The 24,607-nt window shown below is 38.6% G+C and overlaps 1 protein-coding gene across 2 annotated transcripts in view; it reads right to left on the bottom strand.

The window, feature by feature from the left end:
* The window catches only part of DENND4B (DENN domain containing 4B), a 2,518,380-nt gene that overhangs the window by 115,159 nt on the left and 2,378,614 nt on the right, over positions 1-24,607 (bottom strand). For both annotated transcript variants that reach the window (XM_044079736.1, XM_044079737.1), the window contains one exon: positions 15,334-15,398. In XM_044079736.1, the coding sequence (XP_043935671.1) occupies positions 15,334-15,398 (65 nt within the window). The remainder of the gene's footprint in view (positions 1-15,333; positions 15,399-24,607) is intronic.

The raw sequence follows: 24,607 nt of genomic DNA, 5'->3' as shown, positions 1-24,607 counted from the left end.
ACTTCACTATCATTTTGAGTAGATTTGGCATCTTTCATTAGATACAACTGAAACAAAGCTGGTATAACTTTGGAAACGGGTAAAACTTGTTTGGTAAGGCAGTGTTCTACACCGCCCCACCTCCCAGTGGTGATCTATCCTCCACCAATACCACCACCCCTGAGGGCAGGCATATCTCGATGAACACCCCCTCTCTGAACAACTGAAACAGTCCATGCTCTTACAAGTTTTAACATTATCCAAGTAGCGCTCATCTGCCTGTAAAGTTGCATTTACAAATAAAGAGATACCTTCAGACAAGAAGAAACTTTGAGGGTCCTACTTTCATTGTTAACTATCTTTCTATTGTGTGACACTACAAAGGATCTTTCCACCTCGGTATTCTTCTGGAAAATATGGTACTTCAATTGGGACACTGCTAGCTTTTTCCTGTAAGTCATGTGTATAATTAAAATATAATGATTTCTCCTGACTTTAAAGAAATGCATGTTTAGACTAATGCTCTTAAATATATAGACATTCAGCAAGAATTGGACAAAAAAGGTGGCTTGCTATTATATTTGCAAAGTAAGTAGCTGTTTTTTTTTTTTTTTAATCAGCACCTCCTTTTGGCTGAAGGTAAGCAGTCCGCAGGTGCAGGCAATTAATTATGACAGGTCTGAGTAGTGTGTTCGTGTGTTCTGAGTAAAATTTGTAAGGAACAATTTAGAGAGATACTGATATTGGCAAGTTGTTCAGCGAAAAGAAAAATAAAGTTTAAAACCCTGGGATATGCATAATTATACATGTAGGCTCCTCCCCAGCAGCCTTAGATCTTTAACGCGTTAAACATAAGAGAGAACAATTTAGTTCACTTAAGTTAGCCAGTTCACTTTAGTTAGCCAGTGCACTTTTTCTTAAGGCTAAAGGTTAGGGTTTACTGAAAGCATGCAATCTGTTTTTAACACTTTGGGGGTATAGCGATACAATACGAACAGACAACAATCTGTATTAATTGGGAACACAAGCTCTAACATGCACATTCGAATGGTTAACCATAAGTTTAAAATGGTAAAACCTGTGGGTGTAGCCATCAAGTTAGAATTGCTCCTATTTGGAGAGGTAGGTTTGCTTTCTGGAAAGTGCTAACAGTTATGTATATTTGCTATTAGTTAAAAGGGGATTTTTCTTTAAACTGTATTAGATATTTTCCTTCTTCAGTGTTTTTACTGAGGCAAAAAGTCTAAGAAATGTGACATGGGTCCAAAAACTACAAACAAGATCAGGTTGCTAGGCAGTGGTGTGTGGGTGTAAACAGCAACACAAAAACAGCATGTATTCAAAAGAACTGTTGTGTATAATAAATAGGAGTAATGACTGTATTAAAAAGGCTACATAGACAATAATTAATATACAGTAAAAGGTCTTACAGGTAAAGACAAAAAAGCAGAGTGTATTCAATTTTATTTAACAAATGTAAGGTGCAAGTAGCACTGTCAAATAAGGTGCATCTGCATAGACAAAGACACAGGCATTTGACAAAGGAAGAGTTAGAGGGTGGACATTCAACAGATTATCACGGACAAAGGGAAAAAGGAGTAATAATACTGACTGCAAGAGGGAACCCAATAATAACAGACAAAATGGACAATAATGGTACATTTGTGGTACCGGGAAGCTACTGGCAGTGAATGAAAATTGTGATGGCATGTATTTGTATTCCACCTAAAACTACTATGGAGCACAGGATAATTTTGGAAAAAATATGCTTTCAGAGGGGAATATTTATTGGGTGGGGGCTGGAACCTGATTTGTAGTAAGGATGTACTGGGGACTTAGAAAGGAAAATATAATAAAATATGGTAGATTTCTGGAGAGAGAGGAGAATATTTTGGTATGGAATATGTGAATTCATTCAGAATTTACATATTATTCCCAAAGATACAATAACTGTACTCGATTGGATAGAAATTATATCTTATCAGAGCATGTGTATTTAACTGAAACAGTTGAGATCCATCAAATAACTATCACATCATGTACCAATAAAAAACACTGTAATGATGTAAACAGACATCCTATCTGCCAAAACAAAGGAATTTAAAGAACAAGTAGTGGGTACAAGAGTTATCAGGGAAAACAGAGATTACTTCAGAAGGGATAGCTTGCAAGATGAAATGAAAGTGGACTTTAAAAGCATGGCAGAAATATAGAGAGAGAGAAATGGGAAAATAATCCAAATGATTTAGAGGGGCTAACAAGTAAAAGTACTGCACAAGAAGAGAAATCTCTCAGAACAAGAGGAGCAGCTGCGAAGTGCTAAAGACAAAGGGATAGCTGGACAATATGCACGAGTTTAGAAAGGTTGCTTTAAACAATTTTTGATAACAGTTAAGCATGAAAAACTTTTAACACAATGACTTGAGCAACAGAAGATAAGAATTGCATTAGAAATATTTCATAATTTTTATAACACTTTTATAAAGAAGAAGAAGAAAGGGAAAACCAAGAAAAGGCACAAATGGAAAGATTTATGGAAAGCTTGGTTTATACCAAGTTTAGAGAAAGATAGCAGACATAGGAAGAAATTAAATCAAAACAATGATGTATAATCATCAACAGTGAACTTTCTATAAACAGACAGCATTCCTATGAAAATCTGAAAGTTAGGAGGGAAGAAAGTGATAAAGATCTGGAAGGCTCTTTGTTTAACAACATTCTAGAAAAAAAATGGTGGTGGTGGTGAGGTGAGTACCAGCATCGAAGAAGAAAGCAGTGCTGGCTACACATTGCCAAAAGAGAGATAAGACCCTTCATACCCAGCTTTATATATACTCATTTCAATTTTAAGCCATGCTTGTCTTAACTAACAGAATGGCAGATGTGTATCAATGTCATTTTGTGGTGGGAAGGGAGGCAAGCATTTGATAACATTAACAGACTGATGATCCAGAGGTAAATAGAGAATATGGAAATACAGCTGCTGTTGATGAATCTTGATGCAGAGAAAGCATTCAATGGTGTCAGCTGGGATTTTATAATTAGGCACGGGCAGTATTTTTGCTCCTGGACAGAATAACAGAATTAATAAAGATATTGACGAGTCAGAGAAAAGAATTACCAATCGTAATCTCCTCTTTCCCTTGAGTATTTTTTTATTTAGAGGTGTTGGCAAAAAAGGGATTCACAAATAGGATAAAGCTGGTGTTGCAAACAAGAAAAGTTAGCATTATATAAAGGTATTATACTACTATATTACTGTTTTGTACTTGAGAAATCTAGAAAAGGATAGTTTGGTGTTGTGGAACATTTTGAGACAGTTATAAGTCTTTTGAGGGATTTCATTTAAAAAAAAATGAAATGAAGACAAAACAAAATCTACAGTAGTAAACTATGAACTCACACATGAAATGGTTCTGCAATACCCATACTTGAGAGGACATTAGATGAAGTATTTATTTACATGGATTATCATCAGTTAAACATATGCGGGAGGAGACTGGGCAGAAAATAATGCAAAAATTAAGTACATGTTCATGAATATAGGTATGGATAGTCAGATACAATCTGTGAAAATGTTAAGATTCAAGCAGGTTATAAACCGAAGTAGAAAAGGATGACCATGAAATGGGGTGGGGGTTCTGAGAGAGTGAGGCTACCAATTTGGATGCAAATCCTTAAGAAGAATAACAATCATACAGAGCATTACAAGTAGGAGAATGCATTCCAAGAACTAAGCCAGCAATAGAATGAAGACAAGAGATTTACTAATAAGGATATCTACAAGTAGGTATACAGAAAATACTCATCAATCCTTTGCTGTCTTTTCAGAGAAGACCTGAAGTGGTATTTATACTACTGGAGGCAATTTGGCCAGAGTATCGGGGAACTTCCCAAACTCTCTTTGACAGGTGCTATGGGATTCTTTTACATCCACCTGAGCTGCCACCAACTCATGCAGATGGGTCCTTTGTTTAGTATCACATCTTGCAAGAAGGGGCTTGAATCTATTGGAGGAAATTAGCAAAGGAACCAAGGTACTGAGATCAGATAACTTGGGAGAAAAAGGTAACAGGTTGGGATGATGCTAACCAGGATACAGAGTGCCTTTCCCATCAAGGCCTAATAATGGAGTACAGGCATACAAAAATGGAAACAGCATGCTAAGTGAAAGACAAACTCTACTTGAGTCTAGAACCTCATTCTACCTAATCCAGGGAGAACATTTGAGAAGGCCAATCCAGTTAGTTTCTGCTCCTCCTTTCCCCTTTACAAAAAAAAATGTTTTTCTAAGCTTGTTTCCAACCTTTCCTGTAAGTTGTCTAGTCCAGATACAGATTTGCTGTACCCAAGACTGTAAGTTTCTGAGCCCCCAAGTCTTTCTGCCTTGGAGGGACACAGTCTAGCTTAATTTTGTTTCTTAGAACAAGCCAGTTCTAGTTTCAATACTCAAATCTGTTTCTTTGAGCTCAGCACTTGTTCAGAACTCACTGTAAGCACTAAATAAGCTACAAATTACTACAGCACTCAACTTTCCTCACTTGTCTACAGGAAAACACTTTTTAGTACTTAATAAATAAGCACCTATCCAAGCATGTCTAAGGGTCAGCTCCCGGTGTTTTCTCCTGTCTACCTGATGAATATGGGCATCTTGGGGCAATGCAGCAATTGCTTCATGTACACAGACAACCTTCTCCTCCTACCACCCTAACATTACAACCTGTGAGAGATGCAGTTATATAGCCAAACTGGAAGCAAAGCTCTCTTCACCCAAGACTGGACTAGACAGTCAAGAGGAGAAGGTAAACACTTGCACCACACCAGACTCATCACATAGTCCCTCAAAACCTACACCACCAAAACACACACACACAGAAACATAAAACACACACCTACATTCGCGGAGGCTCTCAAAAAAAATCTAACCAAGCAACAGGGACCTCCAAAGCAGAAACTCAAGAAACATCCACCCCCCAACACAACCCAAATGATGCATAGCCCACAAACTCAGTGTGCCACTCAACCACAGCTCATAAGGCATAACAACGTACCCAGCACTCTAGTCATAGGTGACTCTATAGTCAGGCACACTGATACTCCACTCACCAGGTTAAACATGGAGAAAGTTACTGTCAGCTGCCTGTCAGATGCCAGGATCCACCACATAATGCATGCACTCAGGTCACTCCACAACAAGTACAAATATGACTCTGTCAATGTCTATGTTGGTGTGAATGACCTGAGAAGTATCTCCCTGGGCTACATGGAGAGAGACATGGAGGAGCTGTCCGATCTTGTAGCCCAGGCAGGTATGACCCTAGCTCTGAGTAGCATCCTGCCATCACCCAGAATGATACCACAGTACAAGGACAAAATGATTGACTTCAACAATTGGCTAAGCTTCTGGTGTCATTCTAAGGGGATCCAGTATCCGTCTGCCTGGGATGACATGATCGATAAACCAAGATGCTTTGCCAGAGATGGCCTGCACCTGTCGCCCTTGGGATTCCGGATACTGGCTAAGGCTCTTGCCAGCCCTACAGTGCCTTTTTTAGGCAAGATTCAAATGACAAATTCACCACTGTAACATGTACAAGCAAGCAAAATCTGAGGGTAATGCTACTTAATGCTAGAAGTCTAAACCTCAAAATGCACTCACTCTATGCACTCCTTAAAATGGAGAACATAGACATCTGTGCAGTGACACAGACCTGGTTCAAGGCTCCAGAGAGCACCCCTGCATTACCAGGCTATAATTCATACTACACCTTTCGGCCACCTAACCTGGACCGAAGCACTAAAGGCGGAGGCATGTCCATATTCATTAAGGATATCCACACCTGCAGGCTAGTTGCTCAGCATAATGCATTCGAGATTATCCAAGTGCAACTAACTCTGGGTAAGACCGCAATCCAAACTGTAGCTTGCTACAGATCCCCCACCATGCCCCAGGATTCCCACTCCTCATTTCCTGATACAGTGCAAAATATTAGGGTACAACCTAACATCCTAACAATGAGTGATTTCACCTACTCCACCATTAACTGGAAAAACTCCTCATGTACCAACTCTTGTGCTCAACGTTTTCTGGAATTCATAAATTCCAATGCCTTGGATCAACTTATCCACACCTCCACCAGGGGCAGCAATATCCAATCGACCTGGTCACAACCAACATGGGCAACCAGTGTTCCACACCAGAGGTCAATCACTCGTTAGTCAGATCAGACCAGAAGCAAATCACCCTAGACATCCACATCCCACCCTCCACCATCCATTAGGGAAACCACCGTAAAAAATTTCTCCAAAGCCAACGTCACGCTTCTTATGACAGATGTGGCAAACTTCACGACACCCATGCTGATGGACAATAGAGGCAAGACTGCTGAAGCCTATACAATAACTCTTTATAAGCACTTGCATGAGTGTATGGATCATGCAATCCCTAACAGAACCAAGATGCTATCCTCCAAATAAGGAAGCCAATCTGGTGGTCCCCTGCCAGAAACAAACTCTACAACAGAAGAAAGAAACTGTTGCAAAAAAAGAGTAAAATCCCATGATTGGAGGAACTCCATGGTCAGCCTCAGTAAGAAGCTGAGATCCCTCATAAAATCCTCCAAAGCTAGTTACGAAAACAAAATTGCCACCGATTCTAAAGACAACCACAAAGCATTCTATAGCCATGTCAAGAATCTCAATGGCAACACTCAGATCTGCTCTGAGTTACAGCACAATGGCACTAAATATACAGAACCAACTGATATTGCCAACATCCTGGCAGATAAGTTCAGTGCTAACTTTAACCCTCTTTCATCCCCTAAAGGGCCCATCTCTGTACTGGAAGAATGCAAAGTTCCTGTAATCACGGCTGCACAGGGGAAAAAAAAAACTCTCCAAAGCCAAGAACACAGCATCCATGGGAACTGACAACATCCCAGGCTGCGTTCTACATGAACTATAGAACGTACTGGCACCCCACCTAAGTACCATGTTCAAACATAGCCTCACCTCAGGCTTTGTGCCCACTGAATGGCGCACAGCAACTGTTATCCCAATCCACAAAGGGGGAGCCACCACAGACCCTGGGAACTATCACCCCATTAGCCTGACGAGCCTGGTCTGCAAGGCTATGGAACGTATCATCATGGAACTTACAAACAATGACATTGGTAATCTCCAAACTCTGGACCCTACCCAGTTTGGGTTTATAAAAGGCAGATCATGTCTCCTAAACCTGCTAGACTTCTTTGAAGGGGTCACCAAAGCCGTAGATGAGAGTAAGGTAGTTCACACAGCCTATCTAGATCTCTCCAAGGCTTTCAACACCACCCCCCATTCTGGAATTACAGATAAACTTACTAAACTAGGTATAAATCCCTATGTCATAAGATGGGTTGCCAACTGGCTCAGTGACAGAACCCACACTGTGAAAGTAGCAGACTCTAAATCCAACTTCAGACCAGTGACAAGTAGAGTACCACAGGGTTCAGTCCTAGGTCCTCTCCTGTTTGGTATCTACTTTTCCGAACTACAGGCTAACACAGAAGGTCTTTGGCTAACAAAGTTTGCAGATGACTGCAAACTAGGAGCCATAATCAAAACTTTTAATGATGTGGACATCCTACAAAAGGGCCTCACTGAGACGATGCCTGGTGTCAAAGCCATGGCCTCAAGCTCAATGCCAAAAAGTGCATTGTCATCCGTTTTGGTAAAAACTCTGTACCCATGAACTACCACATAGGCAGTAGTCTACTTAACACAAAAAGTGTGATGAGACCTTGGGACACAGGTGGACAGTAGTCTCTCCTTTGATAATCACATCGCCACAGTAGTCAGGAAATCCTTCTACATGGCACACCATCACAAAAGGTTTCTCATCCAGGAAAAGAGAGGTCATTGTTCCCCTCTACTCATCACTCATTAGATCCAACACAGAGTACAACATCCCTTTTGGTATGTACCTCACAAGACATTTAAAACAACTGGAAAGGCCACAGAAATACCTCACAAAGAGGATTACTGGCCTCAAACAGATGCCCTATGCAAACCATCTCAAAAAACTCCAGCTTTATTCTGTCGCATATTGCCTACTCAGAGGCGATCTCTGCCTAACATACAAAGCTATGTCAAACCCAGAGCTGTTGGACATGTTCCACTTAAAGAAATCTCAATCCCTCCGAGCTACACGCTCTAGGGACCTAAATCTTGTCAGCACAATAAACAGAACATGCTGGAGGGATAGATTCCTGTCCCAGAGACTTCCCATATTCTGGAACAAACTACCTATCTATATCAAACAAAGCTCCTCATTAGCACTCTTCAAGAAATATCTTGATGACTGGATGGGAGATAGGAAATTCACCCCGGGGATCACTTCTGTGGCTCTGCTTGACAGGGGCATGGGAAAATAATTTTCTTGGGTGGCAAAAGCCAGGGTACCATTTGGCTAGGCTTATATAGGCCCTAGGGCGAATAGCCTAGTACCTACCTATGAATCTATAATTGACTAGTTGTATAAAACACTGGGATTCATGAGATTCATCAAAGGTGGTTTCAATGAACTCAAAAAAATGAAACCACTTCACTGAAACCACCTTCAGTGAACATTAAAAGAACTTTCTACAGGGGGGGCAAGCCCCACTGCACCCCCTCCAATTTAAGAGTACCCTCCCCCCAGGAATTATATATACCAACTTAGAGGTTGCACAACAGTGGAGAAAAGACAATTTCCACCATCAACAAAAGTGGTTTCCGCAAACTAGTTTTGGTTAATTTGCATTTGTCGAAATTACCTTAGACAAGATGACATGCTCCCAAAATACTGTGCGATAACAATATAAAAATGAGAGGAGGTTAGAAAAAACTGGGAAGAGTAAATAGAAAGGAATAATGGGAATACATCTGTAAAGCTCAAGTATGCAATCAAAATCCAGAAGGTTTAGAATTACCAGTCAATTATCCACACAATCCAGAACCAACTAGCAATCTTGATGCTGATGAAACCTACTAGGGACAGTGGGAGTGACAGACTAATTCTGGCTCACCCAATCTATGGAAATAAACAGCCTGTGCTAATGACTCCTGGTGGAAGCTGGAAAACTGCAGCAGGATATGCAGAGTACAACTGTGCACTTAAATTTGCCAAGTAGCATATGAATACCGGGTTTGGTACTGCTATCCTCCTTATGCAGTACGAGTAGCAAGCAGCTAAGGGGAAGGAGGTTAAGGGCATATAAAATAGTATTGTACCTCTATAAACCAAAACAGGCAAAGGTGGTGTGGACACAGGTACAATAAGGATTCATCTGATAATTCTGTGCACCTGAATCAAATTTACAAGATTATGATGGATTTTGTTCCTTCAAGGGCAGAAAATGCAATTTTAATTCATCAAATAGAGGTAACTATTACAACAATGAAATGCTATCATTCAGTAACCTTGGCATGAAATATGTAAAATTTGCCTATTCTACTGAGGCTATTTTTTTTTGTCTGAGGTACTTTTTGATGACAACACAATTATAACTACATGTAGGACATTCCTTTTGGCACTGAAGTTTTTGAAGTATTTCATTTTGGAGTTAAATTTATTCCCACTGTTTTACCCAGGTTATATCAGATGAAAACAGATTATTTTAAATTATGCAAAAAAATTATACTCAATATGTTACTGGGCAGAGTTATTAATATACCAACTGCTGAACTCAATTTTCCTGATGTGGAATCCAGTGATGAGTTTTTCTTTTCTTTTTCGTATTGTATGTTGGTTAATGCTTACAGCATGTTGAATACTGATGTTGTACACACCTTAGTAAACTCATCACAGCATTTGTTAAAGAAAATGTTAACTGTTTTATTATGATGAAAACAGCAGATGTGGAATGCATATATTCTTCTTTCATTAAGGATAAAAATACATTAATTCAAATATTTCTAAGAATGAGTGGGATGCATTATAAAGTTTAAGCAAAGATGAGACCATTGCTATACAGCCAGTCAATAAGGACAAGAATTAATGTGATTTTGAATAATATTCAGTATTATGACATGTATGCAACATTTTAAAGGACAAAGTTACTTAAGAAAGTGTGCATTTTTAACATTTTAGATACCTGTTTCCTACAGTTTAATGAAGGATTAAATAAAGGAGTTCATCTTGGAATTTTTTTCTATTAGTATTGTACAAAATAAGATTACTCATTGTTTTAGTAAACCACTCAAATTTTACCATTTGCCACAAAATACATAAGGATATGTTTAACCTTCCAGGTTGGCCAATTTGCTGAATTTGAAAGTTTGCGTGAGAATGTGAGGTATGTTGTTAACGATCACTTTTTTTAAAGTCCTCACATTACCATCATGTATTAAATACTTCTCTGTTGCTTAAACTTAAAGGGAGTGAGTGCTCTATTGCTTAATCTTAAAAAGGAAGGAATGGGTACCTGACTTGTACTGGTTAACTCATTATGTGCAAAGTCTCGATTCTAGTATTCAACACGTGGATGGTATAAGGGTCCTTAAAATACTTTTTGCCCAATATCTCAATATCTGGCTACACTGCTGAATTGACTGAATTTTGTTTGTTTAATAATTAGATTGTTTTTAATAATATGGTTTATCATCAACTTAGGGATATAGCCATGGGGCATCCTTTGCTCTGTCATACGCAAATCTTTTGAAGGGACTGTGAAATAGACTGTATTTATAATTTACAGTTTTCAAGAAACACATAAAACATTTATCATTATATTGAGTATTTGATTTTTATGTAAAGGAGTTTGTACTCAAGCAAATGAACTTATTAATCAGATTAATAAGAATATATTTGGTTTGAAGTTGGAAGATACTCCTGTAGTCACAAAGGTTAACTATATATATGTGACATTTGTTAGGAACAATAAATAATTCTAAATTATACAATAACTATTTACATACTTTCAGTTTTCACCCATCTCATTTAATAGAATTCTTGCCATATGATGAGTTGTTAAATGTGAGGAGAGCTTGTAGTTTGAGGAGTAATTTTTTTCAGAACAAATACAGGTTGTAGCAGATATATTTCTAGATTGCGCTTTAAGGATTCTTCTGTTACTGTAGTCTATAAAAAAGTTTATTATCTAGAAAACAAGCTCAATATACAACATAGAGAACACCTGCTTGACATATACAGTGGCAATAATAAATTTAAATTCTTAAAATAAACATATATTTTTGTCATAAAATATAATACAGTGGTAGGCAATACTGTGTATATAGCTTTCTTAAAACATCTCTGTGCTAAGCCAACTTTATCATAAAAAAGGGGTTGAAAGTCTTGCACACTTTTTGGTACACAGTTTTGAATATGAACAATTTTCTGGCATTGTGAGTCAACCACCTTTTATGAGCACTGCCCACTATGGTAGCTGCTTTTGTTATAAACACATGGTCCCCTTTTTTAGTTAAATTAATGACATACAATCTGTTAAGAACAGATTTTTTTGTGATTCTGAAAGGGTTGCATAGGTTTTACAATGCTCATATAAACTTTATTATACTGAGGAACATCAGGGATATTAAAACAGGGAAATTTGAAAGTCCCATTGCTAAATTTCAAGAGCATGTACAAGGCTTTTCAGCTTCTGTGATCTTATAAGTTAATTTACTTAATGGTGAGCATAACCACATGCAAAACATGCCTCTCTACAAGATAAGTATACATATATATATATATATATATATATATATATATATATACACACACACACACACACACATATATATATATATATATATATATATATATATATATACACACATACACACACACACACACACACACACACATATATATATATATATATATATATATATATATATATATATATATGTGTGTGTGTGTGTGTGTGTGTGCGTGTATATTTTGAAAATGTACCTTATGGGTTAAAATAGATTAACTGGAGATATTTTAATTTATTTTATTTAATATAATTATTTTACTTAATACTTTATTTTACTGAATACATTACTTGAGTGTTATATTGTATGCTGTATTTTGCATTCACACTGAAGACTGTATGCTGAGGCACAAGGAGTGTTTATGAATAAATATGCTTTTTTTGCAACAACTGTCATTTTTATTATTTTTTGTTGTGAATAAATCTATACAATCTAACTTATATAATATTGAAAGAGAAAATCTGTATTCGGTAGACAGTTACTTCAAATATTTAATAACTGAAAAAATAGAATTCACTTTAAAAGAAAAGAAAATATTAATGCTAATATCAATCCCCATATGCTTACTGTGTGACCTTCAGCAAGTCACATAGACAATGCTCCTGGGTCATCCCTGAAAACGGACTCACTCTCTCTCCACTGGGGATACCTGGTTAAAAAAATGGTTATATTAAGTGTGCTACAACCTCACTATTTTGGCAAATATATGCACAGAAACTAAAAGCATTTTGTACTCCACATAACATAGCTAGGATCACTAAAATAAAAACAGTTGTATATTTTGGAGATGTAAAGAAAATGTAGATGTAGACTGGGAACATACTTAGTTGAATGTATAACACTTGGAAATTACTGGTAGCAAATTCAAGCATTTGGTCAAGCATTATGAACAGAATTTTAAGCTTGCCGAACATGTGTTTTTATATAATATTCCAATACTAGCAGGTGTAAATGATAATAAAGTATTCTCTTTAGGGGTATAACTGGCAAGAAAAATAAAAAAGGTTAAAAGAAATATAACCTACATTTACAGAATCTCTATTGCTCCTTTAGGAGCTTGATGGTAAAGAAATTGGAATAAACTGGGAAAATAAATCAAAAGGAAAAAATTAAATTCTGGCCAAAAATAACACCAGTTTTGAAAACTTATAACAACGTAATCCATAAAATGAACAAATGCATGATTTTATTAGAATAAATATTATATTTAAGGAGAATATGCAACTATTGCAAAAGGTATTTATTAGTTACATATTTAGTAAAATGATATGCAAAAATGGTAGTATTACAGTCTCTTACAAGAATTGCAGACTGTACCAGACAGGATGCTCCCTATAAACATGTCCAACCATAAACAAATATGCAAATCATACAGCACCCTTACACCTACCACCATTCTAGACGCACAAAATACACCAGCCCAAGACACAATGCCTCCAAATCCTATTGATCCACACTAGGTTGTCTCAGACCGGGCAGCTTCACCAACATTAACAATGCCCTCCAGACCCCCAAAAGGACACCAGCTAAACCATCCTAACATATCTGCTGTAATGGATTTAACTAACAATACTAGCCTATCCCTGCTTCATGACAATCAAAGAACATTTTAGGTTTATAAACAAAAGTTGTCAGCACTATGATCTCAGGAAGTTCTTATTGGACTTAAAGTACACATTAGAATTAATAAAAACGTCTGTGTTCTAAAACTGGATGCAATGACTATATACAAGTAAAAAACCCTGAAAGGACTTCTACAACTTTGTGAAAATTTTCTGCATCTTAACTGCTTTTAGTGAAGTCCTTTGTTTTTATTAGAAAGACCTGCCTACGAAAGAGACGTGATCTTGATATAACTTAAGTAACAGAGCTTTCCATATAACCCTTAAGTTCTAAAATGTTATACTTTAATGTGGCTTTATAAGTGAACTACATTAAACCAAAGTAAACAGGGTAACATAAAAATGTTATTTGATATTTTACTTACGGCAGTGAAGCAATATCCTGCTAGCAACAGATTGAAATATCAAATAAATTTTAAGGAGAAGCAATACCAGGCAAGTTCAAGTGAAGCTCTCAAATCACAACTCACATGCAAGCCAAGTAAGATGCTACTGTAACAAGGGCATAACTTATGCTAGCTGGAGATAAATGAAATACTAACCTTTCTTATGTTTTTTTTCAGTCTAATGAATCCTGGAAAAATTATTAAGATTTTTCACATAACTGACTAAATTATACGACGACTCTTGTTCTGGTGGGTTCCCTAAGTAATCTTACTGGAAAATTATTAACAAATTAGCTAACTATAAGTATGTTGCCATGCTTACCATTATTTATACATCTAACAGCATATGTAGAGCACAGTTTCTACACAATGTTGATCCTACCACTTATATGCATTGTACTCTTGCATTTTTGTTCTGCAAAAATGCTCGATTCAAAATGGGCTCTGATAAGTCACCCTATGCACTTGGAAAACAATCCCCTTCAGTGGTCTTTTTTTTTTAATTTGTACTTAAAAATAATATACAACAACATTTATTTGGAGCTTTTTCTTCCTTCATTTACTTTGCTGACTGTAGTGATTTATGGAACAGAACCTTGGTATCAGGATTTTGAAGCGTTATATGGTCGAGGCAAAGTTATACATCCCCTGTAGCATGACGCAAAAATGTGCTGCATTTTAAAGCTTGAAGACCTAGTTAGATGTTGCAAATAACCTTTTTTTTTTTTTTACTTTAAATCATTCAGTGATGTCAAGTCATGCATGGAAACAGTAAGAAAACCACAATTCATTATTAATGTAGCCATTACAACCAAATTTTTTATTCACTTTGTGCCAGATGTTACTGACATAAGGTGTAGAACCTGCACAATATCTTTCCATCCTTCCAGTTCCCTGGCTTCTTGAGGGGAATAAAAGCTCATTGTGATTCCCTATCTCCATTGGGCGGATCTCCCCCCCTCACCTTTAGGGGACTCAAAACTACTGGATTTTGCAGTGCTCCCCCACTGGGGAGTAGAATAAATCAGGCTGTCCCATAAAACTAATATTTATCTTGTCTTCAACTTCCCTTGCATCAGAGATGCACTCAAGAGTTAGGTTAATAAAGGGATTTGCAACTGTGGTCCCCGCCTCTGACAGAAATACAACCCCAAAGGGCCCATCCATCTGTAAGTAGATGCCTCTCATATGGTCTTCTCTCTACGCACTAAGGTCTTATGATGTAAAGCAAACCACTACTGCACATTTCCTTAGCCTTTCCAAAAAAGAAAGGTGAGGAGGCAAATCCTCAGTACTCCTCTCCTTGGGTAACTAATCAAACCAAAGCTGGCTGTGTCACAGTTAGTGTTCCATCCTTGTATGCCATGCAGTCCGAGCATTATAAACAAAAGTAGATGCACATTACTGTTGGATGACTGACAAAACCCATGCCTGGAGTGTTGTATCAGCACTTTTAACAGAGGATATTTACAGACTTAAACCCTCCTATCGTATGCATATGTTTACTGTTTTCTAAGTCTAAATTGCCTTACAACCCATACCTGACAAATTTGCAGGCCTCTTCAAGCTACAGAAAGACAACATTAAAGCAGTTGTATTAAATTTCAAAATAAAGCTAATCTTACCTATGTCCATATAGTCTTTTCCAATTGCAGCAAGGGTAAGGAACAGGATTTCATGATATAAACTCCTAAGAATTTAGAGAGAAAAATACATTACTTAATTTGAAAGAAAATATATTTTTCAACTGCCTTTGGTTGAAACAAAAATATCTTGCAGGTGAAAACTGTATCGATGCTTTTCTGCCTTGAATTTACAACTACAGTACTAGAAAGTACTAGTACTACAGTACTATCTTCCATTTCATTCGCCTATTATTCAAGTTCTCCACTGAGCCACGGTTTCAATTTTCCCTGTATAGGACAAAGAACAGAGGGCTTTTTCAGATGGCCTAGGTTCTACTCCATCAAACATAAATGAGCTTCATGTAAAAGAAAACTATAAATCTGTGATACTTATAACACATTAAGCATATTACCACAAAAAGCTGGCATACGGGTTAACAAACACCACATTAGAATCTGTCTTGAGGATCAATAATCCGTATGCTGAGTACCTGCAGGCCTTTAGTCTAAAGTTCATGCGTCCTTTTGCAACAACTTACAGTTGGCTAGAAACTCAAGTCAATAACTAAAAACTTTTTGGAAGAAGGTGGACAGGTCAGAGAAACAAAGCATAGAAGACACAACAATTAACCACTGAAGAGGCTTGACTTACTGGGGCTAAAAAAACATTGCTTGTTCAAAATATGTACTGATGACTAAGGGAACACAGCAGCACAAACAGCTAGAGAAGCTTATTCTTTCAACTATCAGTGGAAGCAGTGACATCTTGTTATAATGACCCTTCATCATTTTAGGCAACCAGCCATAATAATCCAGTTGGAAAGCTCCTGCTTGTCCATGGCCAAGCCCTCCTTATAACATTGCAAACAAGGCAAAAGTCTATTCTTTCTTCCAGTGAAATATGAGGTGACAAAATAGACTTTAAAAAAATATATCTTTATTAAATTATCACATATGACATAGCAATCTTACATTTATATAAATGAAAATAAACCATAGTCACAATTTCAGTTGCAAACATTAAACATTACAAACCATGGTGACAACTGTAGCTGCAAACATTATGCATTACTTATAATAAAACAGTCATTGTCAGTCAAACATTACATAGCTCATTCAAATCCTGCCTTCTTTTAAACCTCATTCCTCCTCTGGATCTACTGATCTCACAACATTTTTTCCTATGTAATTTGCTCCTATCCTTTACTAAATATCTCAATTCCAGTTGTTTTATCTATATTACTATATAAGCTACTTCTAGTAAAGTTGGTTTAGACTTTGATTTCCATTTTCTAGTAATTTTTTGGCAGCCAACATAATTAGACTTAGCAAGGCTTTATTATGTCTAATCAATTCAGATTCCTTATCCTAGCTCAAAAAAAATATTTCCTTAGTTACATCAGTTTGTTCACCCAGTATCACCGACAGAGCAGTCTGCAGTGAATCTTTAAAGTCTGCAAATTATTACACTCCCAAAAAATATGTTCCCAGTTACTACCTATTTCTTTCCCATCACACCACCATTTGCTGTCTACCCAAGGAAAAATTCTTTGTGGAGTCCACATGGGGTATAAAAATACCTATGTAAACACTTCCAAGCAAATATCTTAAATTTTCTAGACTTTGTTGCATATTTGTGAGACATATCCCTCATCGTTTCTTTGTGAATTGCTTATCCAGTCTCTCTCTCTTCCCAATCCTTTCAAACCTTCTCTGATTGATTCTTATAGTTATCATGCAATATTTTATATGCTCTACTAATTATTCCTTTCTTAATGGCAACTTATTTTCTAGATTCTATTAAAAACTCTACCAGTGCTGGTCTTTCATTTAGGACTTCCTATTTATTTCTCTTTGCTTATACTCTGATATCAATCCTTGATAGGGAAGGTGATCTCTAACCTGCAGCCCAAATAATTTTTTGGTGTCTTCCCATTCTATTACCTTTTCCTCTCTAGTTATTTGCTCCCAATACTTTGGTTCCTTTATCAGTTTTCTACAATAAATTCCAGCCCCCTCTTGCCGCTTACTCGTATCCCTAATTGCAGTCATTATCAGCAGAATCTCCATTTATCCCAGCAATCCAAGCATCTCAAGAGGCAGGTGTGAGATTCAAGCTGTTTATCCAGCTGTCTTTAGATCTTTAGAGTATTTTTTTCCTGGAGGATCAAATACATTTTTGGATGCAAACAGTTTAGAGAGGAAATAAAAAAAAGTATCCAACAAAAAGTGAGCCAGCAAGCAGAAGAGGACTCTGCTGCTCATTCTTCGGACAGTAAAGTTCACACAGAGACTTTACCAGTGAAACCTTTCACGACTGTTGCACAGGAAAATGCTTGCGATGCATTTAAAAAACCCACAGAAGTTGACAAGAAGAATCGTGACTACCTTGGAATTTAACTAGAGTCCAGTGCTGGAAGATATAGATCGACAGGAAGATACAGATCAATATGAAGAACAGCAACACTGAAATTAGTAGATAAAAGGGAGACTATAAAACATCAATCACATTTGTGACATGTGGCTTTGCAAGAAAAAAGTTTGCTGAAAGGCTGGATTTTTGTTAAATTTGTTGAACTTGTGGGTGGACTGTAAAACATATACCCCATTTTATATTATTAATGTTTAGAAGGACACTAAAAAGGGAAAAAGTAAGTAAAAACAAATTTTGTTCTTATTAGTATTTGTATAAAGCATTTCATGATAAAAACTGTGCATTATACATAGTAAAGCAGTTTTGTAGTCGGGTAATTTAAATGTGGGGGGATCATCCTTTCTAATGACTGTTGCAAAGCTTAAAGATATTAAAGCAAACAAATACTTTCTAGTTGTAAGAAATATAGGCTTTACAGTACGATAAAGAGAAGAAATGCTTGACAAAAGTAAGTTTAATGTTAACATGCTGTGATCTTAAGCTGCTGGGTTGGGGGTGGTGTGTAAAAGTGTACTGATTTATAATACATGTAACATTTAAGATATTTTCACTTATTTTTACAAGGGTGGATGTCTGCCCTTGGCTTAAGCTACAAAAAAGTATTTTTGTAAGCAAGAAGGCTTTAAAAATAAGGCAAAAAATGAAAACCATAAAAATGCTAAGTTTCTTACATATGTAAAGATATTAGCTTTTTTTTTTCATTAGCAAATGTTCAGCGGAAGGGAGTCGTGAAGTGTGCAGCTGTGCCTTCATTTCTGAGTGAAATTTACAAAGATTCAGTGCCAAGTACTTTTCTATAGAGAACAGCTGTCTGCAGGTGCAAGCAATTCATTTTTTTTAAACAACTTTACTCAATCATCACTCGTGACACATTAAATTTATATATAAAGTAATCAAACTATATTAACAATTTCACATTTACAAACACTGTAACATATTATGATCTATGCAACATTGTATAAATTATACAGTTTCTGCCTTCTCCCGACCCTCACTCTTCCTCCAAAACATTTCTCCACATACATTGCTTTCACAGTCTCCTCTTCCTTCAATGCAATCTACTCCCACCCTCCTTCAAAGATCACACCTTCTGTTGTTTTTTTTTTTTTTTTTTTTTAGCTCTGTTACAATATCCACTACTACAAGTATAGTTGATCCAGGTCTTGATTTCTACCCACTAGCAACTGCTCTTCTGGAAGTCATCAGACCAAACCCAACCACGTACAGGCAACTCAGATCCCGTATCCCAGCTCAAAAAAATCACATCTCTACTTAGACTTATCCACTCTTCCAGCATTCCCAACAGAGTAGGCCACAGGGAAATTAGTTATGTACACTTACCATAAATGTAGATGTTTGAGTGTATTCACTGCTGCAGTCATTACATTTGGGTTATCTGCTTGCAGCAGCCCTCAGCCGGACTGATTAACAAAGTCTTGGGTCCTGCATCGGTTGCTGTCCCTTCTTCCATGACATCAGGTCGTCAGGGGTATAAAACATGCAGCCGACGCTATTACATCAGTTTTTCTTGCCCCAGATGCCAGATGCCCCCCCAATAGGAAGCAATTAAATCTATAAATACAAGGATATACCTCCAACAAAAAAGCAAATACATCAAAAAGCTTTTGAGCATAGTAAGGGAAAGTAGAGGTATAGCCAAAAGAAGAAAGGGGGCTGGAGGGAGGGTAACCAGGACAGCAACAGTGAATACACTCGAACATCTACATTTATGGTAGTGTACACAACTGTACTATGTTCTTCGTGTTTCACTGTTGCAGTAATTACATTTGGGTAGATTCCCAAAGTTAAGGTTGGGAGGAGGAATTTAAATAGAATTAGGACCAGCTCTAAGGCCCTGCAAGACTAGAGTAGAGAAAACTGGCAAATGATAATGCCTGGTGAAAGTTTGTACAGAACTCAAGGTAGCAGCTTTTAGGATGTCCCTGGTAGGGACGCCTCTGAGAAAGGCTGTATATGTAGATGCAGCCCTGGTTGAATGGGGTCTGATTCCCTGTGGGATAGGTTTTCCATGGTGCTTATAGCAGAAATGAATGCAGTTGCCTATCCATTTTGAAATGGTTTGCTTTGAAATAGCTTTCCCCTCTGTCCCTGCAGCAAATACCACCAGCAGTTGTTCAGATTTCCTTTGAGGTTTAGTCCTGTCCAAGTAGAATCTAAGTTGTCTGTGCACATCTAAGGAGTGCAGTATCCGTTCCCCTTTGTTGTGTGGGTTAGGAAAGAAGGTAGGCAAATGAATGGACTGATTAAGAGCCACACTGGATACCACCTTGAGCATGAAGGAGAGATTGGTTCTGAGAGACACCCTGTCCAGATGAATGATGATGAAAGGCTCCACTGCCATAAGGGCCTGTAATTCAGATACCCTTCTTGCTGAAGTGATTGCTAAAAGGAAAGCTGTTTTCCATGAAAGGAATTTTAAATCTGCAGTAGCAGCTGGCATGAAAGGAGGAAAACTGAGTTTCTCCAAGACAAAGTTAAGGTCCCAGGCTGGAGTTGGAGCTCTCCTGGGTGACCTTACATTTTTGGCCCCTCTAAGGAACTGCTTGAGCAGTGGGTGAGAGAAGAGGGGAGGCTCTGTGTTATAATGAGCTGAAATGGCTGAGGCATGAATTTTGTGGAGGAAAAGGACAAACCCTTATGAAGCATCTCAGTCAAGTATTGTAGAATCTGAGGTAAATTGGGCGCTGCTGCGCTCATCCCTTGAGACTACTTCCAGGCACAGAATCTTTTCCATTTTGCAGCATAAGATTTTCTAGTACTAGGCCTCCTTGCTTTTAAAATGATATCCATCACTGATTTAGTGAGGATTGGTAAAGGAGAGATTAGGTAATTAGCCAGGCTGCTAGGTTCAGGGTTTGCAACTGAGGGTGCAGAATCTGGATCTCCTGCTGAGACAACAGGGAAGGCGTCTGAGGCAGGTGCCATGGGGCCAAGTGTGACAGACTGCGCAAGAGGGGGTAACCAGTGTTGGCGTGGCCAGTCTGGTGCAATTAAAATCATCCTTGGCTTGTCCTGTTTGATCTTTAGTAGTACTTTGGAGAGCAGAGGCAGAGGAGGAAAGGCATAAACTAATAGGTTTTTCCAGATGAAGGGCAGAGCACCCACTTTCCAAGCTAGCTTGTGGGGAATCCTTGAGCAAAATATGTCCAATTGATGGTTCTGGGGGGAGGCAAACGGGTCTATATCTGGACTCCCCCATTTGCTTGTCAACATGTTGAAAATCCTTGGTTCCAGTTTCCACTCGTGTGGGTCCATGAGGTTTCTGCTTAGTCCATCTGACAGTGTATTTAGTTTTCCTGGCAGGAATTGAGCTTGTAGATTCACTTGGTAGCTCAAGGCTGTGTTCCACAATGCCATGGCTAGTCTGCAGAGGGGGTAAGAGTGTGTACCCCCCTGCTTTTTATGTACCACATGACAGTGGTGTTGTCTGTCTTTACCATTAGTTGTCCTGGAAGAATGTGGTCCTTGAAGACTGTCAGAGCATTCTGTACAGCTAACATTTCTTTTTGATTTATGTGCAGGTGCATTTGACTTGGTTTCCATTTGCTCTGAACGCACATCCTTGCCAGGTGAGCCCCCCATGCATAGTCTGATGCATCTGTTGTTAAGGTTTGGGCGGCAGGGGGTAGTGTGAATGGTAGTCCCTTATTTTGGTGGTAGGCCTCTGCCCACCAGAGGAACTCTATGTGTAAGCAATGTATGATACGAATCATTGCTTCTAGATCCTGAGAATGTTGGCACCATAGGCTTTTGATATACCATTGTAGTTTCCTCATATGCAGCCTTGCATATGGAATTAGAAGAATGCAGGAGGCCAGGAACCCCAAGGCTTGCAGTATTTCCCTTGCAGATATCTGGGTTTTTGTGGACACTTGTTTGAAGTAGGTTGTCAAATGAATCAGTTTCTCTGGCGTGAGGAAAGCAATCTGGGAAGTTGTATTCAAGCTTGCTCCCAGGAATATAATTTGTTGACAGGGTACCAGGTGGGATTTCTTTTTGTTTATGCTGTACCCCAGACAAGTCAGCACCCTTTGAACAAAAGCCAGATGATTCAAAAGTATGTCCTGGCTTTCTGCCTGAATTAGACAATCGTCCAGGTATGGGTATATTTGAATATTTCTTTGCCTGCAAAATGCAATGACTGGAGCTAGGCACTTTGTGAATACCCTGGGCACAGTAGATAAGCCAAAGGGCAGTGCAGAGAACTGATAGTGCATGTAGCCTGCTTTGAAGCATAGGTATCTTCTGCAAGATTCCCTGATTGGGATGTGCAGGTATGCTTGTTTTAAGTCTAGTGTTGCCAACCAGGCATCTTTGCCTAGCATAGGAAGTAGCTGGTGAAGAGTCCGCATCTTGAATTTTGGAATCACCAGAAAGGTGTTTAGAGTAGAAAGGTCCAAGATAGGACGCCGAAAATTGTCTTTTCTGGGTACCAGGAAAAGTCTCTAATAGAAGCATTGCCCCTTTTCCTCTTCTGGTACAAGCTGAATAGTCTCCATGCTTAAGAGAGAGAGTACTTGATTTTGGGCCTCTGCCCACTGATTTGGGAGTAGATCTGGCCACCTGCTTCATGTTGGTAACATGTGGAAATGAAATCTGTATCCTGGGAACACTAGATTTAAAACCCATTTGTCCTGGGTAATGAGTTCCCAGTTTTTTGCCTGCAGACCAATCTTTCCGCCTAAAGAAGCATTCAGTTGGGAAGTGCTTGGAAGTTTTAAAAGCAAGTCATTGAGATAGTTTTCCATAGGGGGGGTCTTACTACTCCCATATTTGGATGCGGAACCCCCCCACTGCTTAGTCTTGTGCGTCTCCTGGGACTGAAACCTGGGGTTTCTGCTGTGTCTGGGTTTGGCTTGAGAAGACGTGGAAGGGGTTGGAAAGGACCAGTTCTTAGAGGGCCAATGCCTACTAAATCTTGGTGGCTGAACTTGTAAGAAATCTTTAACAGTTTGCATAAGATTTAGCTTTATCTTCCATCTATTAAGAACTTCCTCAGCTTTGTTGCCAAACAGTCGGCCCTGATTTAAGTGTGCATCTAACAGTTTAGCTTTAAAATGATCAGGCAAAGATTGCTCCTTAAGCCAAGCATGCCTTCTGAGCACAGACCCAGTAACAGCAGCCCTGCAAGAGGCCTCTAATAAATCAAATACACATTGCAAAGTATGTTTTCCAACCTGTTCAGCAGAATGCATCATATCCTGTAATTCTTTGTTTTCAGCACAGTCAGGAATCAACATCATTTTCTGTTTAAGCAATCCAATAACATGTTGATACTTTAACATATGAAACTAGCAGTTTAAAGTCCTAATGGCCAAGGTTGCAGAAGTTTAAACCTTCTTACCCCATCTATCCAGCACCCTGGAGTATAAGGAGGGGTAGGATTTTTAGCAGTAGAGGTGTTAATGCCCTTGGGTCCCTGTGAAATAGTCTCTGGATCCGCAACAGGATTTTTTACAAAGGAACCCTGTAATATCGGTCAGGTTTTCTGGGAGCAGGAGGCAAAGAATCAGGGGCCAAACTAGATTCAGAAAAGGCATCATCAACAATGTCTAGTACACGAGGTATAGCTAAAGGCCTATGCTGAGGCAGGAGTAAGAAATCCCTAAGCCTCTTTTTTGAATCAGAAAAATCCTAGTGTTCCCAGTAGAAATACTCCCTTAGAGTATGTAAGGTTTCACCAAAAGAAAAATCCTCTGGAGGCGAAGCAGAGGGAATAGGGTCCTCTTATCAGAATCCTCTTAAGTAGATAAGGGTAAATACAGATCATCAGAAAAATCAGAATCCTGGTCAGAAAACTCAAACTTCAGTCCTAGGTCTCTTAGAAGGGGGTGGTTGGCTTCCCCTGATTAGAGTTATAAGATCTTCAGCCATTCTTATCATTTGTTTTTTAGGCATAGAGGCCTAAGCATGCGGCCTGGGTGTCGGTTTCTTAGGCATGGTTCAAGGTTTACGCCTAAATGAAGGAGGAGGCGACAGTTTAATATGCAAGTCCATAGGTCTGAATATACCCTCAGAAGCCGGTGCCTGCACAGCGGCTCCGGACCCGTCCAAGGTAGAGACATGCACAGGTTCCACAGATGAATCATCTCGCGGCATACCGGACTCCGAATGGGTCTCAGTACAGGCCTGCGAATCAGAAGTAGCTGGTATCAGGGGCTGTGAAAGCACCTCACTGAGTACCGGCTAACTGGCGACTAGCTTAGGAGAAGCATCATCGGCAGCTTTGGACCTAGGCTCTGTTTTTATCTTTGCGCTTTTTTGGAATACCGGTAGTCTGATGGCTAACTGATGACATTTCTGGATAACTGAACCGAGAACCGAAATATTTAGAGGAGAAAATATACAGACGACAGATAGTGCGCTGATTAAATAAGGCACAAAACCAACAGCAAGGTACATCGTGGTAAGGGCCTAGGCAAGGAATACAGTACATATGAAAATCTTTGTGAGGTATTTGCTTTCCACAAGTAATGCAATTATTAACTTTTACTGACATCGGTAAGGAGCAAGAAAAAGTTTCCCCAACGTGCTACTTAGCTTTAGTTGAAGACTTCGGTTCTGTAACTCAAAAATTTCAGGAGTCGGCCGACTGGCACTTGCGAACTGCTTCTGCTTCGGGGACCACACGGCAAGAAAGACTGATGTAATGGCGTAAGCTACTTTATACCCCTGACATCATGAAAGAAGGGACAGCAACCAATGCAGGACCCAAGACTTTGTTAATCAGGCCGATTGAGGGCTACTGCAAGCAAATAACCCAAATGTAATGACTGCAACAGTGAAACTCGAAGAACATCCTTCAAAGTCCACCAACCC

The sequence above is a fragment of the Protopterus annectens genome, chromosome 8.part0, assembly GCF_019279795.1.
Source record: "Protopterus annectens isolate FY-2018-M chromosome 8.part0, PAN1.0, whole genome shotgun sequence".
NCBI classification, from domain to species: Eukaryota; Metazoa; Chordata; order Ceratodontiformes; family Protopteridae; genus Protopterus; species Protopterus annectens.
The sequence above is the reverse complement of the archived record's forward strand: the minus strand, read 5'-3'. Positions and strand labels throughout refer to the sequence as shown.